The 23,059-nt window shown below is 38.2% G+C and overlaps 1 protein-coding gene across 1 annotated transcript; it reads left to right on the plus strand.

Annotated features, from left to right (window-relative positions):
• Positions 1-20,365: 20,365 nt before the first annotated feature.
• Positions 20,366-21,304, plus strand: LOC127222307 (olfactory receptor 9G4). The gene has a single exon (XM_051184315.1). The coding sequence runs from the start codon at positions 20,366-20,368 to the stop codon at positions 21,302-21,304; it is 939 nt and encodes a 312-aa protein (XP_051040272.1).
• The last annotated feature ends 1,755 nt before the right edge of the window (positions 21,305-23,059 follow it).

Raw genomic sequence — 23,059 nt, forward strand, 5'->3', positions numbered from 1 at the left:
TTCCACCTGCTTGGTCTCTGACCCCCAACTCCAGTCCTCTGCTGGAGTCCCGGGACCCTCCCAGAGATCCACCTATCTCTGCAGGTCTACTCTGAGTTCCCAACTGCAAGATCCTTGACCCCCCTCTGCTAAAGAAAGAGGCCTCAAGTGGAGAGTGCCAGTTCCAAGAGAGATCCGACTATTGGTGCAGAAACATCCCCAGTATCAGCCCAGACTTTGCCCTCTTCTGCCAGCCATTGCCTAGAGCCTTTGGCTAGAGGACACACTATTTCAGGGGACTTCTCAGAGTGAATCTGAACAAGGAAACCTGCCTATCCACTGGGGACCACCCATAATTCTGACCCACTTGGTCTCTGACCCCCACCTCCAGTCCTCAGCTGGAGTGCTAGGCCCCTTACAGAACATGCCTATCTCTGTGGGACCACTCTGAGTTTCTGCAGGCATCTTCTACTGGATTCTCATCCCTGACCCCATCCGTAGATCCCAGCCAGCAGAGAGACGACCTATAGAGCTTGGATCACACAGAGCTAGAGTTATTGAATCTCTGACCCACATAAGCCCATCAGGGAAGTAACATAGAGAGAGGGGGAGACGCCACCAACACCTACTGGAAGAAGCTATGGGAAGACAACAATACAAGAAAACACTTAACAACAGAAAGACAATCATGACATCACCAGAATCTAGGGAATATACACCAACTAGAACAGAATACAACAACAAAGCAGAGGAAACAGAAGGGAGCAACTTAAAAATTACCATCATAAAAATGATAGAGGACCTCAAAGAAGATGTGAGAAAATCCCTTAAAGAAATGGAAGAAAAAACAAACTAAAAAGTGGAAGAAATGAACAAATTCCATAAGGAAAGTACAGAAAGCCAAGAAAAAAACAATTAAGCAGATAAAGGAAATGGTTCAAGACTTAAAAACTGAAATAGAGAAAATAAAGGAAACACAAACCGAAGGAATGCTAGAAATAGAAAAACTGGGCAAAAAATCGGCAACTATAGACACAAGTATAACCAACAGAATTCAAGAGATGGAAGAGAGAATCTCAGACACAGAAGATAAACTAGAAGAAATAGATTCATCGACCAAGGAAAATCATAAATCCAACAAATCCTTTAACACAAAACATCCAGGAAATGAGGGACACCATGAAAACGCCAAACCTAAGAATAATAGGCATAGAGGAAGGTGAGGAAGTCCAGCTCAAAGGTGCCGAAAACATATTCAACAAAATCATCGAGGAAAACTTTCCAAATCTGAAGAGGGACATGCCCATGAAAGTACAAGAAGCATACCGAACCCCAAATAGGCTGGACCAAAGAAAAAAGACCACTCGACATATAATAATCAAAACACCTAGAATACAGAATTAAGAAAGAATATTAAGAGCAGGGAAGGAAAAAGGACAGGTAACATATAAAAGCAGACCTATCAAAATTACACCTGACTTCTCCATGGAAGCCCTCTAGGCCAGAAGGTCCTGGATAGATGTTCTAAAAGAATTAATAGAACACAGATGGCAGCCAAGGCTACTATATCCAGAAAAACTCTCAATCACTATAAATGGAGAAAACAAGACATTTAATGACAAAACCAGATTTTCCAAATATGTATCTACAAATCCAGCCCTACAGAAAGCATTGGAAGGAAAACTCCAACTCAAGGAAGGTAACTATGTCCACAAAAAAGTAGGCAACAGATAATCCAACTACACCAGAAACCAAGGGTGAAGCTGAACAAATATATTCACACTACCACTGCCAACAACAAACATAAAACAAACAAGCATCAACAATCAATGGTCCTTACTCACCCTCAACATTAACGGTCTAAACTCACCTATAAAAACATACAGGCTAACAGAATGGATACGAAGACAGAATCCATCCTTCTGCTGCATACAAGAAACACATCTAAGCTGCAAAGATAGACATTACCTCAGGGTAAAGGGTTGGGAAAAGATTTTTCCAATCAAATGGAGATAAGAAGCAAGCAGGCGTAGCTATCCTACCAAACCAAACCAAAATTAATTGAAAGAGATGATGATGGTCATTTCATATTCATCTCAGGAGAAATCCATCAACAAAAAGTCTCAGTTCTGAACATCTATGCCCCCAATACACAGTCACCCACATTTGTAAAAGAAACACTACTAAAACTCAAAGCTCATATAAAACCTCACACACTTATAGTGGGAGACTTCAATACACCACTCTCAACACTAGACAAGACCACAAATCAGAATCTCAACAAAGAAACAAAAGAACTAACAGAAGTTATGTCTCAACTGGGGTTAACAGATATCTTTAGAACATTCCATTCAAACACAAAAGAATATACCTATTTCTCTGCTCCACATGGAACCTTCTCTAAAATCGACCACATACTAGGTGGCATAACGACCTCAACAGATACAAGAGAATAGGAATAGTCCCCTGCATCTTATCGGACCACCATGCTTTAAAATTGGAATTCAACAACAGCACAAATAGCAGAAAACCTGCAAACTCATGGAAACTGAACAATGTGCAATTGCACCACTCCTGGGTCAAAGAAGAAATAAAGAAAGAAATTAAGGACTTTCTAATATTCAATGAGAATGAGGATACAACATACCTGAACCCATGGGACACCTTGAAAGCAGTGCTACGAGGGAAGTTCATTGCACTAAGTGCCCATATAAAGAATACAGAGGATAGTCACATAAGATAATTAACAGGGCAACTGAAAGCCTTAGAACAGAGAGAAGCAAACTCACCCCGTAGGAGTAGACACCAGGAAATAATAAACTTGAGGGCTGAAATCAACAAAATAGAAACCAGGAAAAAATTAGAAAAAATCAATTCAACAAAGAGTTGGCTTTTTGAGAAAATCAACAAGATAGACAAACCTTTATCCAAATTAACGAAAAAGCAGAGAGAGAACATGCAAATTAACAAAATCAGAAAGGAAAATGGGAACAAAACAATGGACACAGAGGAAATCCCGACAATTTTCAGGTCATACTTTGAAAATTTGTATTCCACAAAAACTGAAAATTCAAAGGAAATGGAAAAATTACTGGATAACTGTCACTTACCAAAATTAAATCAAGACAGACAGACAACTTGAATAGACCTATAACCAGAAATGATATAGAAGCAGTCATCAAAAGACTTCCAATCAAAAAAAGTCCAGGGCCAGATGGATGCAGTGCAGAATTCTACCAGATATTCAAGGAAGAACTAATACCATGACTCCTCAAACTGTTCCAAAAGTAGAAACAGAAGGTTCATTGACAAACTCTTTTTATGAGGCCACAATAACCTTGTTACCCAAGACTCACAAAGCACAACTAAGAAAGAAAACTACAGACCAATATCCCTGATGAACATCCATGCAAAAATATTCAATAAAACACTGGCAAACAGAATTCAAGAATACATCAGAGAAATCATCCACCATGACCAAGTAGGCTTCATCCCTGGAATGCAGGGATGGGTTTAACATATGAAAATCTATCAACATAATCCAACATATAAACAATATGAAAAAGGAAAACCATATGATTATCTCCCTAGATGCTGAAAAAGCCTTTGACAAAATTCAACACCATTTCATGATAAAGGTCTTGGAGACATCAGGGATAACAGGAACATACCTAAACATAATGAGAGCAATTACAGCAAACCAACTGCCAACATCAAACTGAGTGGAGAGTAACTTAAGCCAATTCTTCTAAAATCAGGAACAAGACAAGGCTGCTCTCTCTCTCTCCATATCTCTTCCATATCATACTGGAAGTTCTAGCTAATGCTATAAGACAACAAAAGGAGATCAAGGGCATCCAAATTGGAAAGGAAGAAGTCAAACTGTCTCTATTTGCAGATGATATGGTAGTTTACATAAGCGATCCAATAAACTCCACCAGGGAACTCCTACAGCTGATAAACACCTTCAGCAAACTAGCAGGATACAAGATAAACTCAAAAAAATCATTAGCCCTACCTTTTTCAGATGACAAAGAGACAGAGAGAAATCAGAGAAACATCACCCTTTACAATAGCCACAAGCAACATAAAGTATCTTGGTGTAATGCTTACCAAACAAGAAAAAGACCTATATAATAAGAACTGTGTGGCTCTAAAGAAAGAAATTAAAGAAGATACCAGAAAATGGAAAGATCTCCCATGCTCTTGGATAGGTAGGATAAACATAGTAAAAATGGCAATCTTGCCAAAAGCAATCTACATATTCAATGCAATCCCCATTAAAATCTCACCACAATCCTTCACTGACCTTGAAAGGATAATAATCATCTTTATATGGAAAAACAAAAGACCCAGGATAGCCAAAACAACCCTATACAATAAAAGAACTTCAGGAGGCATCACCATTCCTGACTTTAAGCTCTACTACAGAACTATAGTTCTGAAAACACCCTGGTATTGCCATAAAAATAGACAGGTAGACCAATGGAATTGAATTGAAAAAAATCTGGATATTAACCCACACACCTATAAACACCTGATTTTCAACAAAACAACTAAAATTATACAATGGGGCAAGGACAGCATCTTCAACAAATGGTGCTGGCACAATTGGATGATGGTGTATAGAAGACTGCAGATAGACCAATATCTGTTGCCATGCACAAAACTCAAGTCCAAATGGATCAAAGACCTCAACATCAATCCAGCCACATTGAACCTCTTAGAAAAGAAAGTAGGAGGTACCCTTGAACAATTTGGTATTCGAGACCGATTCCTGAACATAATTCCAGGGGCACAGACACTGAGAGAAACAATTAATAAATGGGACCTCTTCAAACTTAGAAGCTTCTGTAAGGCAAAGGACACAGTCGACAAGACCAAATGTCAGCCCACAGACTGGGAAAAGATTTTCACCAATCCTATATCCGACAAAGGGCTGATCTCCAAAATATACTAAGAACTCAAGAAACTAGTCAACCAAACACCAAATAACCCTATTAAAAAATGGGGTACAGAACTGAAGGAAGAATTCTCAATAGAGGAAATCAAAAATGCTGAAAGGCACTTAAGAAAATGCGCCACATCCTTAGCTATCAGGGAAATGCAAATCAAAACAACTTTGAGAGACCATCTTACTCTTGCCAGAATAGCTAAAATGAGAAACACCAATGAGGACTCATGTTGGAGAGGATGTGGAGAAAGGGGAACACTCCTCCACTGCTGGTGGGAGTGCAAACTCATACAGCCATTTTGGAGATCAGTATGGCAGTTCCTTAGGAAAATGGGAATTAGTTTACCACAGGACCAGGATATCCCCCTCTTAGGCATATACCCAAAGGTTGCACATCCATGCAACAAAGCCATCTGTTCAACTATGTTCATAGCAGCACTATTTGTAATAGCAAGAACCTGGAAGCAACCTAGATGCCCCTCAATTGAAGAATGGTTAATGAAGATGTGGCACATCTACACAATGGAATACTACTCTGCAGAAAAAAATAATGGTATCTTGAAATTCGCAGGCAAGTGGATGACACTTGAAGAAACCATCCTGAGTGAGGTAACCCAGTCACAAAAAGAGGAACACAGCATGTACTCACTCATATATGGATTTTAGACCTAGATCAAAGGATCACCAGCCCATAATTCACACCACCAGAGGAACTAGGATACAAGGTGTATTCTAAGAGATTCATATAAAGTCCCTCACCGAACTGGTAATGGACAAATCCCCCAGAGCTCAGTGGAAGTGGAGGGGGGCAGAGAATGGAGAGAGAAGTAGGACAAAATGAGGGGGAGGAAAGGAAAACATGTGCGACCAGGAAGATTGTTCCTGGTTAGGAATAGAAGGCAGGAGAGAGAGAGAGAGAGAGAGAGAGAGAGAGAGAGAGAGAGAGAGAGAGAGAGAGAGCATAAAAGAGGGAGCCAATATTGGTTTTAAGATAAAATTGAACACAAAGAAAGGTTTAGAGAACTACAAGGCTGCTGCCAAATAACAATTTGAGCTTCCGTGGAAAGGCTACCATAAATGCCCTTCCCAGAGAGTGAAATCAACAACTAACTTATCCATGGAGTCCTCAACTAATGCCTGTTGAAAACAGGAGCAAACACCCATGCATAAACACTGAGTCGAACTTGAACCCAGATGTAGATGGAGAGGACAAGACCAGGCTGCAGAAACACATAGAGACAGCTTACCTGATCAAGGAGGAGCTAACGGGCCCCCAGACTGATAGCTGGGAAGCCAGCATGGGACTGACTCAGGCCCCCCTGGATATGGGTCTCAGCCAGAAGGACTGAGCAATGTAAGGGACCTCAGACAGTGGAGCCAGGATGTATCCCTGGTGCACAAAAGAACCTTGGGAACACATCCCCCATGGAGGGATAACTGCCTTAACCCAGAGACAGGATAGAAGCCCTAGTCCCTACTTCACATGACCTGTCAGATCTACATGACTCCAACTGGATAGCATTCCCCTACATATGGAATTGGGGTGGGGGGATGAGAGGGAGAGGGTGGTTGGGGTGCATCTGAGAGGGCAGAGGGTAAAAGTGAGGGAGGGAGGGGGAACTGGGATCGACATGTAAAATAATAAATTAAAAAAGTAAAGACATATTTAGGTAATAATAACAAAATCATGCTGACATAGTATTAATCTTTCCACTTTGGGTGTATGTAATTCTTTGAGGTTTATGTGTTTTTGAGAACCTGGCTCCCAGGATTAGGTCCCTAGTTGTATGTAGTATATGAATCAGGGATTCTCTCTCACTGTCCTGGATGGAAACTTTATTTCTTCTCCATCTGTGTAGAATCTCTCAGGAGAGGATTATCACCATGAAATGTGTTGACTTATTCTTCCTTCTAGAAAATGGTCATAGCTTTTGAAGCATTTAAAACTGTGTTGATGTCTTGCTTGTACGAATAAAGTCTGTCTGAAGGTCAGAGAATGGAGCATTTCACTAGCTAACCATAGAGGTCTGGAGGTCTATACAGACAGATAGAAAGTGAGATAGCTGGGTGAAAACAGAATATAAGCAGGGAGAAACAGGAACTTGCTCTCTTGTCTGCAGAGACACTAAGGAGTTAAGGTGTGGCAGCAACACTCCCTATGATTCCTCTCCCAGCATTATCCTAGTCTGGTAGCCCTGCCTACACTTCCTGCCTGGCTACATCATGTCTGCCCATTGTCAAAAACAGCATTATTCATCATCCAATAAAAGAAACATATATTCAAAGCATCCAGGAGGACATCTCCCATCATAAAGCTGTAGCAGAATGAAGTGAGTAAATAACATTTCAAGCTATTAGATGTGCTTGAAATATGGAAAAGAAACACTATATTCTTTGAGAAGCTCAAACTTAGTTGTTTTCTTCACATTGTAATAGGACTTGATATAATAAGTGTGGAATTTTCTGAATTGATAAACCTAGATTTTGAAAACTAATACAAGATATTTTTAATACAAATGTTCTGTATTGAAATTTTCTAGGCTGTTTTAAGTGTCTCATGTTTTCCATCATAATTGGTAACAACCATGATTAGGTATGTGAAAAAATTATATAATCATTAAACTGAATCAACCATTCCAGTTTGTACATACTTCAAAGCACCACTTTGTACATGTGAATACATAAACTTTGATTGTCATTAACAATAAATAACTCTTTAAGAAAAAGTAAGAATGTTTTAGGGCTGTTATTCCCAACCTGTGTGTTAGATCCTCTTTTGGGGTAGCATATCAGATATTTACATTATGATTTATAACAGTAGCAAAATTACAGTTAATAAGTAACAAAGAAGTAATTTTATGTTTTGGGGTCATCATAGCATGAGGAACTAACATGTATTGGAGGTCCAGACCTGTTCTCTCAAGTTCCTACATGACTCTTTTATACTACATCTCTCAGAATCCTTCTTGTCTCCTAGTCCCACCTATCTTGCTTTCCTATTGGCGATTGTATTCGTTAACCAATAAGAGAAACATATTTACAGAATGACATCTCACATCAGACCACCAAGAAGACAGGCCCACTGAAATGTAAAAGAAAGGTTTATTGTTCATCTGTCCATGACAGGGACCTCATCTAGATGACTGATGCAACAGCCACCAGAAGAAGAGAGTTCCCTGTCTTCTGTCAGGAGAAAATCACAATTATATCAGTAGATACAGGTTGGTTTTTGATTGCGTGACATTTATAGAACAATCAGGGGAATTTCTCAAAGATAAGACCACGTGGAAACACTTAGATTAATAGAAATATGTAAGACAGAGCTAGCTGATAAGAAATGCTAGTAACAGGCCACAGCAGCTTTATATCTAATACAGTGTCTCTGTGTGTTATTTGGGGTTGCCATGGATGAGGGCAGGCTAGGTCTCTTTGTGGCATGAAATACCTGTATACCAATTATTCTCATTGGTCAGTGATGAGAGGGAAAATTCTATGGCCTCTAAAGCTTTGTCTTGTTCCTTGCAGGTGACCTGTTGTTTATAGATGCCAATAGTTTTTAGAACTGTATCCTAGAAACTACAGGGGAGTTTTTGGTCTCCCTTGAAGTTTGTTTTGTGGCCAAAAAGTTCCTAGGAACCAAGTATCTAGGAGACTTGGGAGAGGGGTCTAGAGTTTCTTTGTGTTTAGTTTTTGCCTGAGGTTCCAGGAGGCTAGGAGACCTGGAGTTTCTTTTTGTCATGTGCTGAGAAGAGGCCTATATGTCTTCTTTGTAGCCTTTCATGGCTGCTAAAGCAGGGGGCTGAGTGAGGGTCTGCTTTTTATTTCTCCCTAGTATGAATAATAAGAGTTAAATGGGAACTTAAGTCTTGGTTGCATTTAAATCATTAAAAATGACGCCTTTGAGTTTATTAGTTTACCCCTTTCAAATAATGCAATTCAAAAACTGTAAAACTAAAAAGAAAACAAACACAAAAACAAACAATTGCAAGAAACTTAAAAAAAAAACAGAAATCAATGAAGTAGAGATAAAGAAAACAACACAAAGAATCAATGACAGAGTTGTTTCTTTGAGAAGATAAACAAGATTGACTAACAGACCCTTGGCCCAATTAACCGAAAGAAGTAACTCAAGTTAACAGAATCAGAAATGAACAGGAAACATTACCAAAGACACCAAGGAAATTCAGAATAACCAGGGAATATGTGTGGGTTTTCTTCTTTTTTTTTTTTTTTTTTTTTTTTTCTTTTTTCTTTTTAACCCTAACCAAAGATTCCCCTTCCTCCCCTCTTCCCAGACATCCTACCTCTCCACCACCTAACCTTATCCTCTCCTCCTCCACTGTTTCTCTTCAGATACAGGCAGGTATCCCATGGATATCAGCTGGTCATGATATATCAAGCTGAAGTAAGACCAGGCACTCCCTCCTCCACCAAGTTTGGATAAGGCAATCCAGTAGGAGCAATGGATCCCAAAATGAGGCAACAGAATCAAAGACATCCCCTACTCTCACTGCCAGGTGCCCCACACAAAGGCTAGCTTATGTAACTATAACATATGTATAGGGCCTAGGTTGGTCATTTTCAGGCTTCCTAATTGTTACTTCAGTCTCCATGAGACCCTATAAACCCAGGTAGGATGGTTCTGTGGGTTTTCTTTCAGTACTCTTGGTAGCATTGGGTCCTACATTCTTCCTACTGCCTCTTCTATGAAGTTTCCCAAGCTCTGCCTAATGTTTAGCTGTGAGTCTCTGCATCTGTTTCCATCAATTGTTGGATTAAATGTCTTTGATTACAGTTGAGCTAGGCATCAATCTATGAGTATAGCAGAATATCATTCAGAATTATTTCACTGATTTTTTTCCATTCATGTCTGGTTTATCACACATCTCTGGGGTATTCAGCATTTGGGTACTAGCCCTCAGTGAGGAGCTCCCTCTCAGGGTATGGGTGTCCAGCTATGCTAGTCATCAGTTGCTTACCCCCATAATTCTAAGCCATCTATACCCAAGTATATCTTGTATGCAGGAAAAAAATTGTTAGTTGACATAATTGTGGCTGGGCTGGTGTCCCAGACCCTCTACTGGAAGTCTTACCTGGTTACAGGACAGTTTAGGCTCCATTTCCCCTATTGCTATAAGTATTAGCTATGTTATCCCTCATATACTCCAGGGAGATTCCATTGCTCTAGGCTGTAGCTCATCCCACAGATGCCCCACAATTCTCTTGTCTTGTCTCTTCTGGTAATCTTCCCCTCCATGCTTTCCCCATCTGATCCCTCCTGTTCCCATCCCAGCTACCTCCTCTTATACACTAGCAATGCCCATTCTATTCATTGTGAACTTCATACTTACATACTTACTTAAATTCTCTGGATGTCTGGGTTGTAGCATAGTTATCATTTATTGTACAACTCATATTAACTTATGAGTGAGTACATACCATGTTTGTCTTTCTGGGACTGAGCTACATCAACTCAGGATGATCTTTTCAAGTTCCATCCATTTACCAACAAATTTCCAGATGTCATTATTTTTGATAGCTGAGTAATAGTCCATTGTGTAAATTTACCACATATTCTTATTCATTCTTTGGTTGAGTGACATCTAGGTTATTTATAGTTTCTGGCTATTATGAATAAAGCTGCTATGAACATAGTTGTGCAAATGCCGTTCTAACATTGGAGAGTGTCCTTTGGGTGTATGCCCAAGAATGGTATAGCTGAGTCTTGAGGTAGATAATTTCCAATTTTCTAAGGGACCACATTATTAATTTCCAAAGTGGCTTTACAAATTAGTACTCTCACTAGCAGTGTAGGAGTGTTTCCCTTGTTGCACATACTCTTCAGCATGAGTTGTCACTGTGTTTTTTATCTTAATCATTCTGACAGGTATAATATGGAATCTCAGTGTTGATTTGATTTGCATTTCCATGATGGCTAAAGATGGTGCATGTGACGGGGGAGAGAGGGTAAGAGGGAAGAAGGGAGGGAGAGGGAACTGGGATTGATAAGTAAAATAAATAAATAAATAAATTTAAAAAGAAAATACTCAAAAAACAAAGAATTAAACACACACACACACACACACACACACACACACACACACACACACACACAAATATCCCACTCAATAAGTTGTTCCAGTACCTTGTTACAGTCAGTGTTCTGTTGCCATGAAGAGACACCATGACCATGACAACTCTTATAAGGAAGCATTTAATTAATTGGGACTGGTTTACCAGTTCATAGTACATTATCATCATGGCAGGACACAGGCAGACATGGTATTGTAGAGGTAGCTGAGAGTTCTAAATCCTGATAGGCAGTCAACAAGAAGAGAGAGTGACACTGGGCCTTGTTTGAACTTCTGAGACATCAAAGCCCATCCTCAATGACATACTTCATCCAACAAAGCTACACACACACACACACACACACACACACACACACACACACACACTGACTCCACCAAGAAGGCCATACCTCCTAATAGTGCCACTCCCTATGGGCCTGTAGGGCCCATTTTCATTCAAACTACCACATACCTGAACAAGATTTCTTAAAAGTAGAAAAACAGTTGCTAAGAAATATTTTTTAAATGTTCATTGTCCCTAGTAATTAAGGAAATGCTAATCAAAACAACTTTGAGAAATTACATTAGCTCCATCCAAATGACAAAGATAAACAAGAATAATAACAAAATCCTAAATAAGACATGGCAGAAAGGAAACCCTTGTTCACTGCTTATGGGAATACATACTAGGGATGATGTTAGGAAAATCAGTGTTGGGAATTCTCAAAAATCTAAAAGTAAATCTTACATACAACTCAGCTATACCACTCATTGGCATATGCCCAAAAGACTCAACGTTCTACTTAAAAAATACTTGCTCAGTGATGTCCATGGCTGCTCTATTCATAATAGCTAGGACATAGAAACAACTTAAATATCTTTGACCTACAAATTTGTAATGAAAATGTGGCACATATGCACTACAGAATACTATCTAGCAGCAAAGAGAAATGAAATAATAAACTTTGCAGGTAAGTTCAAAGAACTAGAAAAGATCATGTTGAGTGAAGTAACCCAAACCCCGAAAGACAAATATCACATGTTCTCTCTCATTGCAGGCTCTTACCTCCAAATATTCTGATATGAGTAAATCCTGGATTAACAGAGAAAGTAGGAAAGTTAAAGTGGACCTTTTTGCCAGTGGACAGGCTTTGGGAAGCAATGGAGAGAACAGTGGGGCATAAGAGATCTGGTTATGGAACTTAGAAAGGGGGGACATTTAAATAGTAGAGAAATAAAGACAGAAGAAAGAATGAGGAAGGTGAAATGTCAGTAAGAATGTCTGAAAAGTAAGAAAGGATCATATTATTAACCCCTAAAATAATGTCCAATACCTATAAGTCTATGTATAAATATACATACAGATTTTAAATGAAGTTTTCTTGTGTCTGGATTTACACAATGCTCCCTCTAAGAGCCAAAGAATACTGTAGTGATGTATTATTTATGATTTATTAATGCTTACCTGAGGATTCAGAAAGCAAAGTCAGCCACAAGCCATAGAAGCCAGGCAAACATCTTTAATCCCAGCAGCCAGAAACTAAGAGATGGTGGTACACACGTTTAATCCTAGGACACTCAGGATTAAGAGATAAATGGATCTCTTTTAATCCAAGGCCACCCAGATCGACATAAAAGTGAATCAGTCTAAAAGAAAATTACAGCTCACACCTTTAATCCCAGCATTAGGGAAGTATATAAGACAGAAGCAAGGAAGGTCTCATAGAGGTATTCCTTCTCCAGCCACATAGGGAAGAGGCAGCAGTTTGCATGTGTGAGCCAGCCCTTTCAGCCTAAGCCAGAAATGAGAGCTAGAGGCCAGCTGCTTTGCTTCCATGATCTTCTGCTTGAACCCCAATATCTGTCTCTACTCATTTATAAATTTGTGTTACATTTTGATGCTAAACATGGGATATAAACCCTGAGATTGAGTCTCATGCTCTACCGACTGAGGAGTATACAATATATACAATAAGTTCATTAACAGTGTCTAGTCCATTTGAATTTAATAAATCAGAGAAAATACATCATTACCTATTTTATTTTGGTGAGTCTAAAGTATTGTATCTAATTTACTTTCTATTCTAATTTGCATTACCAAGTTCTCTTTTAGTGTCTTTCAAATCATTCATACTTCACAAATCTTTAGTAAGTTTCTTTTCTGAGTTTGGTAAAATATGAAAACTATAATTATATAAACTAGTCTTCAACTACCTCAGAGACCCAAGAAGGAAGTAATATTAACTAAGTAAACAGGAAGAGCAATCAAGCAACTTCCAAAACATGTGAGAAATGATAAAAAGAGTTGGCTACTTAGAGAGTCACTCAAGGTTCTTCTGCAATGTTGGTGCATCATTCTTTGGCCTATCGTCATAACATATCTGACAGATTTTTCTGTGAAGCAGGATTTTTTGAAGAGCTGTTATTCCTTGCCTTGGCAAAGTTTTCCAGCCTAGTTGAAGAGAGGTTATAGTCTGAGGCTTAGTGAGAGGCTGTGGAGATAAAATCATCCCTTTCAGTCTGGCTAGATGTGAGAGCTAATATGTGGCTGCTTTGCTTCCCTGATCATCAGTTTGAGCCCCAATCTCTGTCTCTGGGTTGTTTGTTTATTCATGTTACAGTCCTCCTAACAAAAACTCTTAAGCAAGTCATGAAAAGACTTACTTTGAGTTGTTGGTCAGCTTTGTTCATGGAACTCCCAAAATTGTCTATTTCTATTATCCTTTACTGCTCATAGAAGTGAAAAGTAAGTCCCTATTGCTGAAGACATGCACTTCAGACACTGAAATCCCTGATCTGGAACTAAACTGAATGCCCCCTCCCTGAAACAATCCCCTTTTACTTTCTAACTTCTTCAGTTACTACAGGTGATATAACTCAAGTCTTAACCACACTTGTCTTGTTAATATTCTATAGATATATAGATAGATGAATGAATGATAGATAGATAATAGGTAGAGAGATAGATGGTGTGTGTGTGTGTGTGTGTGTGTGTGTGCGTGCGTGTGTGTGTATGTCTTTCCCTCTCTCAACTCTGAACACATAATTGATTCTTGATTCTGTTTTGAATAAATTAAAGGATACAGTTGACAAGACCAAATGGCAGCCCACAGACTGGGAAAAGATCTTATCAACCCTACATCTGACAGAGGGCTGATCTCCAAAATATACAAAGAACTCAAGAAACTAGTCAACAAAACACCAAATAATCCTATTAAAAACTAGGGTACAAAACTGAAGAGAGAATTCTGAATAGAGGAAATCAAAAAGGCTGAAAGACACTTAATAAAGATGTCAACATCCTTAGCTATCAGGGAAATGCAGATCAAAACCACTCTTGAGATACCATCTTACTCCTGCCAGAATGGCTAACATTAGAAACACCAATGACAACTTATGCTGAAGAGAATATGGAGAAAGGGGAACACTCCTCCACTGTTGGTGGGAGTGCAAGCTCATACAGCCATTTTGGAGATCAGTGTGGTGGTTCCTCAGGAAAATGGGAATCAGTCTACCATAGGACCCTGAAATCCCACTCTTAGGCATATACCCAAATTACCCACATCCATGCAACAAAGACATGTGTTCAACTATGTTTGTAGCAGCATTATTTGTAACAGCAAGAACATGGAAGCAACCTAGATGCCTCTCAACTGAAGAATAGATAAAGATGTGGCACATTTACACAATGGAATAGCACACTGGGAAAAAAAAAACAATGGAATCTTGAAATTCGCAGGCAAATGGATGGAACTTGAAGAAACCATCCTGAATGAGGTAACCCAGTCACAAAAAGAGGAACATGGTATATATTCACTCATATATGGAGTTTGGACATAGAGCAAAGGATCACCAGAATATAATTCACAGTGCCAGAGAAACTAGGATACAAGGAGGAATCTAAGAGATTCATACAAGGCCCTTCACAGAAGGGAAAAAAACAAGATCTCCTGAGCATATTTGGAGTGGGGGTGGGTAGTAAGCAGAGTGGGAGTTAGGAGAAAGAGGAGGGAGGAGAGGACAGCATGTGGGACTAGGAAGATTGAGTCAGGGAAGGAATAGATGAGAGAAAAGAGAGAGAACATAAAAGAGGGAGTCATTACCGGTTTGAAGAGAAAACTGACTCTAGAGAAATGTCCAGAAACCTACAAGACTGACCCCCACTAACAATCTGAGCAACAGTGGAAAGTCTACCATTAATGCCCTTCCCTGATAATGAGATTGATGACTAACTTATCCACCATCATAAAGGCCTTATGTAGTAGCTGATGAAAACAGAAGCAGATACCCACAACTAAACACTAAGCTGAACTAGAATCCAGATGCAAAGAGGGAGGATAAGACCAGGCTACAGAAACCCACAAAGACAGCTGACCTGAACAAAGAGGAGCCAATGGGCCCCCAGACAGATAGCTGGGAAACCAGCATTGGACCGACTCAGTCCCCCTGAACATGGGTCTCAGTTAGAAGGCCTGATCAGTCTAAGGGATCTCAGACAGTAGAACCAGGATATTTCCCTGGTGCACAAAAGGACTTTGGGAGCATATTCCCCATGGAGGGATATTCCCTTAGCCTAAAGGCAGGAGGGAGGGCCTAGTCCCTACTCCAAATGACTTGACAAATTTTGTTCACCCCTCCTGGAAGGCACTACCCTCCCTGTGGAGTGGGTGGGGAATAGGATAGGAGGGTGGTCAGGAGGCATGGGAGGGAGGGAGAGGAGGAGGGAGGGAGAGGGAACTGGGATCAATATGTAAAATAAGAAAAAAATTAATTAATTAATTAAAATGTATAGAAAGTTCATTGTGAGTTATCACAGTACAAATTTGAGATGACTTTTGCATATAAAACATGACTTTTCCAACATAAAAATCTTTATCATAGATAATCAAGCATATTTTTTTGTTAGGAACTCCATAGGCAAAGCCCACACTCCAGGCAAACTTTACTTTCTCAGAGTTCTGAAGGCTGAAAGTCAAAGTTCAAGGGGTTGACAGAGCTGAATTCTTCTGAGGGCTCTGTGCCTGCATTGAAGATGATTTCTCTATTATTCTAAGTTCACAAGAGACTTCTTCCTTTACTGGTGTCTCTCATGTCTCTTTATATAGTATGTCTTTGGGTGTGTGTCCATTCAATATCTCCTTTGTTCTTTAACTTCCACTCTAAAGGACCTATCTCATAATTAACTTATATTCTGAGGCACTGGAAGTCTAGTCTTTAGACTATTAACTAGGGAAGACATGAATCAATTTCTAAGACTACAGAAGGATGGTAGTCTGTACACAAAGGAAAGAATATGGCAATGAAAAAATTGGAACAGTGATGTATTCTAGAAAATTCTGAGTAGTATAATTTGGAAAAGTTCTATCATCAAATATTTTATGCTTATATTGTAACTTAGTTGTATACACATAACTTTAAACAAAGCACTATTCCTTTGATTATACCCTAATTGGTACATCATCCCCAAACTCTAAGTGAACTCTAATTGTGTCTTTGGAGAGTGAAGTATATATTTCTGGTTACTATGTAGAAGTAATCTATTTCCTGTTACTATGTAGAAGTAATTGGCCTCAATAGGCAATTAAGGAAATAAATATATTGGGTCAAACAAAGGCACACCAACATACCAAAAGAAACAAAATTCTGTAACTTCCAAGAACTGACTTTACAGACAAAGGGTAAGTAGCTGGGAATGAGGGAAAGCTAAACAGTTTTCTCTTACTGGGACCTCAGCTACAATAAGCATGAGAATATTATATAGATTCTGGCTTGGCCAGCCAAATATCACTTCTAAGCTAAATATGAATACAGATATACATATACACACAAAAAATGTAAGCATACACATTTCATTTAAAATTCTATTTGTTCATACACAATTTGAATACATGTTTGATACTTATACAGAAGCATCATTATTTAACTGTACAGTTAAACACCAGCATGTATGATTTGCTTTCAATTCCACTGATTGCAACACTTTATGTATTTCCATCTGTGGCATGTGTTTCTTCCCCTGGAACTGATTTTTAGATACCAGAGAGATACATTTAAACTGTTTGTTTGTTTGTTTGTTTGTTTGTTTGTTTGCTCGACTCCAATGGAGCAGCTTGGAACAAGGCAGACACACAAGGAAATAAATTTTAAAAAGTAATCCTGCCTGTGTGCTGTATTGTAACTGGTTTTGACATTTTCTGTGCATTGTAGTTTTTATAACCATGTATAATCAGCAATTTATTTCAAATTCAGAATGGATTTGAGGATAAGTTTTCACTTAATCTTTCTTTGTGCTGTGATATAGCATGCCACAGTTGACAGGTTTGTGTTGTCAGACACTTAATGGTAATACTATTCTTAATTTTACATCTGAATTTTTAAAGTTCTGTTAGAAATAAGCAATCATTTAGGAAATACAAGTTCAAGAAATATGATTATGCATTTATTTATTTACTCCATAAAAATGTTCTAAGTGCCACAATATAGCAGCAATTAACAGATAAATATTTTCCCCCCAGTGGTAGCTCCATTTTAGTGAAGAGAAATAGGCAATAGATATTTTAGAAACTGATGAGAGTTGTAATATATTCAACACAGTAATCAACAGAGCAGGAGCTCAGTAGAGTCATAATGATGGCAACTGTTGATGGGAGTGAGGAGGGATGTTTTTAAATGATTATTGGTGAGCCATAGTCAGAAAAAGACATTTGGGAGGCACTTACAGAGAATATATATTGACCGTGAAGATGTCCAGAAGTTATTGTTTCTGGGACTAGGAATGCACTGCTAAAACTTCTTTGACACTACACATGAATATCATTTTGGAGAAAAGGAAAGAAAAAAAGGTTGAAGCAAAATTGGAGGTTATAGAGAGTGTCCTGTAATTAGTGAATGTCCAGAACAACAAATCCACGGTGCAGAAACAAGACAAAGACGTGTAAGCACTGTGGAACATTTATGTCTTATTATGTGTTATGGGCAAATCAGATGTGAGTATCAAGCATGTTTGCTTCCTAAATAAGAGAGGACTGGTGGGAGTGGTATTCTCCAGGTAAGTTACAGCCTGCTTACAGAACCTCAAGGGTAGGATTGAAGTGTGTGCACCCTGTATGCTAATGGGAGTGATGCCCAGCTGAGCAGTAGTGAGAAAAGTATTCTGGCTTTACATCTATAAGCTGCACTGACCACAGTGTATCAGCTAAATTCCATGATTAGTGAAAAATACTAAGTGCCTTACATCCTTAGTTTGAAGAGGTCAGGTAAAACTGAATGTCATGGTGCACCCTTCTAATGACAATAGTGACTGACTTTGCTCAAAAGTGAGTTTTTGAACATTGAAGTCCATCTGCGATCTCTTTTCTTTCTGGATTATCAGTCAGAATCAACAGCTAGAGATAAAAATCTGCGCTTTACTGTGGTTCTGATCTTGGTTGTGTTTTAGTTAATTCCTGGAATTTTTGTGGGAGAAACTTTCTAACTTGATGGTTCATAGTTCCTCAATGCATTATCAGCAAAATAATAATAATAATAATAATAATAATAGGTTCTTCCTAGTGTTTAGTATCTACTACATAAAATATGTCTGACAAATGTTTGTGTATCTCACATCAACGGAAACAAAGTGAATAGCAAATGGTTTTATTTTATAAAACAAATGTAGCTTTATAGTTTTATCCACAGGAACATGGGTGAAAGAAATAATCATTACAAGACACGCAAGAGTCTTTGAAATCATGACTCCCTTCTCTCTCTCTTTCCATCTTCTGGTTCATTTTGCCCTTCCATTAATTTTCCTCCCTTCCCTCCTTCCCTTCTTCCTTTTCTCCATCTTCCCATCCTTCCATCCTTCTTTCTACCCTGCTTTCTGGCTTGCCTGTCTTCCTGCCTTCCTTTCTTACTTCCTTTCCCCACTATTTCAAATTTAAATTAATTTTTATTGATATCTCCAAAAACCTCATTAAAAAACTGTACAAATTTATGTAGAACTGATATTCAGATTGGAATATTATAATTGGATTAAATATAACAATGTCATCATCATGCATTCATGTTTTCTTTTATTTTCATTTTATTTAGATTTCTATTTGTGTGTGTGTGTGTGTGTGTGTGTGTGTGTGTGTGTGTGTGTGTGTGTATGAAGTGTGGAGGTCAGAGGACAACTTAGAGAAGAATCATGTATCTCCTCCTGCCATGCAGGTCCTAAAGATGAAACTCAAGTTGTCAGCCTTGGCTACAATATTCTTTGTCTAATGAGACTCTCACTAGCCCCATTAATCACTCTTTGATGGGAGAATGCTGAAATATTTTTCTAGTGTTTGAAATTATCATTACAGTTGTCTGTAGTCTATGACATAGTAGCATACTGAATTTTATTTATATTTCTAAGTCTCAGCTAGTCCTGGGCACACACACTTGGGTAAGCTTATTCAAGACTTAACTATCCATTTTCTGATGACTTGGCTGTATGGCTGGTTATTTACATTCTTCACACTTGGGTTTTATCAATTACATCATGAAGTATGAAATAACCATTTGAGCTATGCAAAAAATGATGAGAATTATGTAAATTAAATTAATCATAGAATTGAATGTAGAACCTGCTGTATGATCCCTATGTGTGTGTTCTTTCAGTTTGTTACACTAGCAGAAGGAATAAAGTATATGAACATTTAATTCCTTTTCTTTTTTCTTTTGTTTTGAGACAGGGTTTCCCTGAGTAGCTTTCCAACCTGTCCTAGAACTAGCTCTTGTAGACTGGGTTGGTCTCTAGCTCACAAAGATCTGCCTACCTCTGCCTCCCAAGTACTACGATTAATGGCATGTGCCACTATTGCCTGGCTATAAATGTTTAATTCTTGACATATGAGAAATTCTCAGTATTATGGAAGGATACTAAATTTGTATGTGTATGTATGAATTTTCTATCTGAGATACTATGAAAGCTTAAGATTAACCGGAATTTAGGATCTTCTTGTCACAGTTACCTGTGTATAGGTATGTGATACCATGTCCAGCTCACCGTACTTCAGTTATATGAATGGTGACTATTGACCAAACTTTCTTCTGGGCATTTCATGTATATATTCTTTATATAATCATAAATGATGCCAGTTGTTTATTGCAATCCTGTAAGCTATTTCTCTTATCTATTTTATGCCCTGTATTAAAACTACTATACATAATTTCCTTAATTTTAAATTCATTCATACCCCAATTGTAGTGATCTTTCAAAGTCAAAGACCAAGTTTCTATAATTCAATATAGTAAATAATATCAATTAGGCTTCCTAGTAATTTCTGAACTACCTGATATATTTTCTATTATGATTTAATGTTTATTGATAACCAGGTTCTCCTCTGTGATCATGGAGGTTGGCAATCGAACCATCCTGACTGAATTCATCTTGGTGGGCTTCTCAGCAAACCCCCACTGGCAGCTGATTCTATTTGGAATATTTCTAACCATCTACTTGTTGACACTGTCAGGGAACATGATTTTGGTTGTCTTAATTCGTATTGATTCTAGACTACATACACCTATGTACTTTTTCATTGGTAATCTCTCATTTTTGGATTTCTGGTATACTTCTGTATATACTCCCAAAATATTGGCCACTTGTATCTCAGAAGACAAGCGTATTTCCTTGGCTGGATGTGGGGCTCAGCTATTCTTCTCCTGTGTTGTAGCTTACACTGAGTGCTACCTTCTAGCAGCCATGGCCTATGACCGTCATGCAGCAATTTGTAGCCCATTGCTCTATTCAAGTATTATGTCCACTTCTCTCTGTACTGGGCTAGTAGCTGGCTGTTACATAGGAGGGTTTTTGAATGCCATAGCCCATACTGCTAACACCTTCCGGCTAACTTTCTGTGGTAAAAATATTATTGATCACTTCTTTTGTGATGCACCGCCATTGGTAAAAATGTCCTGTACAGACACACATGTCTATGAAAAGGTCCTCCTGGGGGTGGTTGGCTTCACCGTGCTCTCCAGCATTCTTGCCATCCTCGTTTCCTATTTCAACATCTTCCTGGCTATCTTGAGAATCCGCTCAGCCTCGGGAAGAAGAAAGGCATTCTCCACCTGTGCATCTCATCTGGTCTCTGTCATGCTATTCTATGGCTCCTTGCTCTTCATGTATTCAAGGCCTAGCTCAACCTACTCTCTAGAAAAGGACAAAGTGGCTGCCCTCTTCTACACTGTAGTCAACCCATTGCTCAACCCGCTCATCTATAGCCTGAGAAACAAAGATGTCAAAGATGCCTTCAGGAAAGCAACACAGACAATACGACCACAAACATGAAAGTTATCCCTTTTTGCTAAGTGCTATTAATACATTCTCCCAGTAATTTAGTTTTTCTTGTGCTCACATATTTATGCATTTCACTTAAATTCAACAAGTGATCCTCTAAACAATGAAATGTTGAGCAAGTGCCTGTCACTTATTACTTACATACCTTGTATAATATAATTTATTTAATACTTATAGTTTGTAATAATGCTCTTCAATATTATGTTTTGATTTTTCATAAAATTCATCTAGTTAGTTAATTCTGAAATAATTTAAGAGAAAAGAAATTACAGTCTCAAAGAATATGGTCTAATTTTAAGTTTGTCAAGCTATTGTTACTCCCTGAGAAGAAGGTTCAGACTGATGAGATTCCTGGGTTTGTAGGCATGGCTGTAGGATTTTACTTTAGTACAGTGCTACCTCCAATCAATTCCTTAATAAAGCATAAATGGAGTGTGTAGAAGCACTCTTTGTAAACCACATATCTTTTATATCAATATAGCATTAGGCAAAGAATTTAAGAGTTGTGGAGATTATGAGATGCTGCTAAAAATAGCAATAAAACTCTTTGCAAATCTATGAAAAAATATGAGTTCTTCTAGATGTTCAGTCTCCCAGGTAGAGTAAATACTTAACAGGACCCTCTTTCTGGTCACATATTAAAGTGGCTCAATTGGGCGAGGGGGACAACTTTAAGATTTAAAAAAATAATTTCATTCTACTTGTATTTGTCCAGATCCAACAGTTGCCTGTTTGTCTCTTAGGGACAAGTTAGGGAATTATAAGCACATTTCCAGCCCTAACAAAGCTGCTTATGTTGCTACTGGAAACCCTGGAGGATCAAATAGTTGGTACCCCTCCAGCTCTGAGCCATCTGCCTTACACCTTCATATGAACTTAAAGCCATAACCCTCTTATGGATGGAAAACACAGGGTAGAAAACCTCTGCCTTAAGGACCTGCTATAATCCCCTTAATATCTAAGTTTTATTAATAAATGCAGTAGATCAATCAACATGTTATCTGGTGACTTACTTTCTTAGAATCCCACAGATGGTATGGAGCAATACCTTGAAGCAAATCCTCTGCTATCTTTTCAAGCCAATTCTACCTATATGTTCAGATAAATAAAACAATGCTGTAGGTACAAAACTAGCATTATTCTAACGGGCAATTTAAAAAACTATACTTCAAAATTTAGTACATGGCAGGTTTAGTTATTAATTGAGTTTCTAGTTCAGAGATTAAAGAAGGGGCTCCTTTATCAGAGTTTGAATTTTATTGTTACAATTGTTAAAAATGAGCACCTTTATATATTCAGTAAAATTTAAATATAGCCAATAGTGGCAGATACTTCATCAGGTGAATGAGCTCCCAGATCCTCATCTTTCCTTTTGTCTCTTATTGTTCTGGCATGCATCATTGTCATTTTACCTTCCCTAAAACCAATTTTGACATTGCACATTTATTGTTCAATGAGAAATCCTTACTAGTACATAACTATTAAAACTTGCAAATTGTCTTACATTTATTAATAATTCATAATGTGTTTGCTTCACATATCTACAATACCTATTATGCAAGAACAAGAATTGGATCAGTACTAGGGCAGAGAATAAACTATGCATCAATCCAATAAGTAAGTATTATAGGTTTTCTTATTTCACATCCAATTAAAGTTTTGTGTTTCAAAACTGCATTAATAATATAAATTGATAGTCAATAGTAGACTTCAGTCCAATTACTCAACAACTAATACAAACCAAGT

Source organism: Phodopus roborovskii, unplaced genomic scaffold (assembly GCF_943737965.1).
Source record: "Phodopus roborovskii unplaced genomic scaffold, PHOROB, whole genome shotgun sequence".
Taxonomy (NCBI): Eukaryota; Metazoa; Chordata; class Mammalia; order Rodentia; family Cricetidae; genus Phodopus; species Phodopus roborovskii.

Excerpts from the sequence above, each read along its gene's own strand:
- LOC127222307 (XM_051184315.1), top strand. The coding sequence starts at position 20,366 with ATGGAGGTTGGCAATCGAACCATCCTGACTGAATTCATCTTGGTGGGC.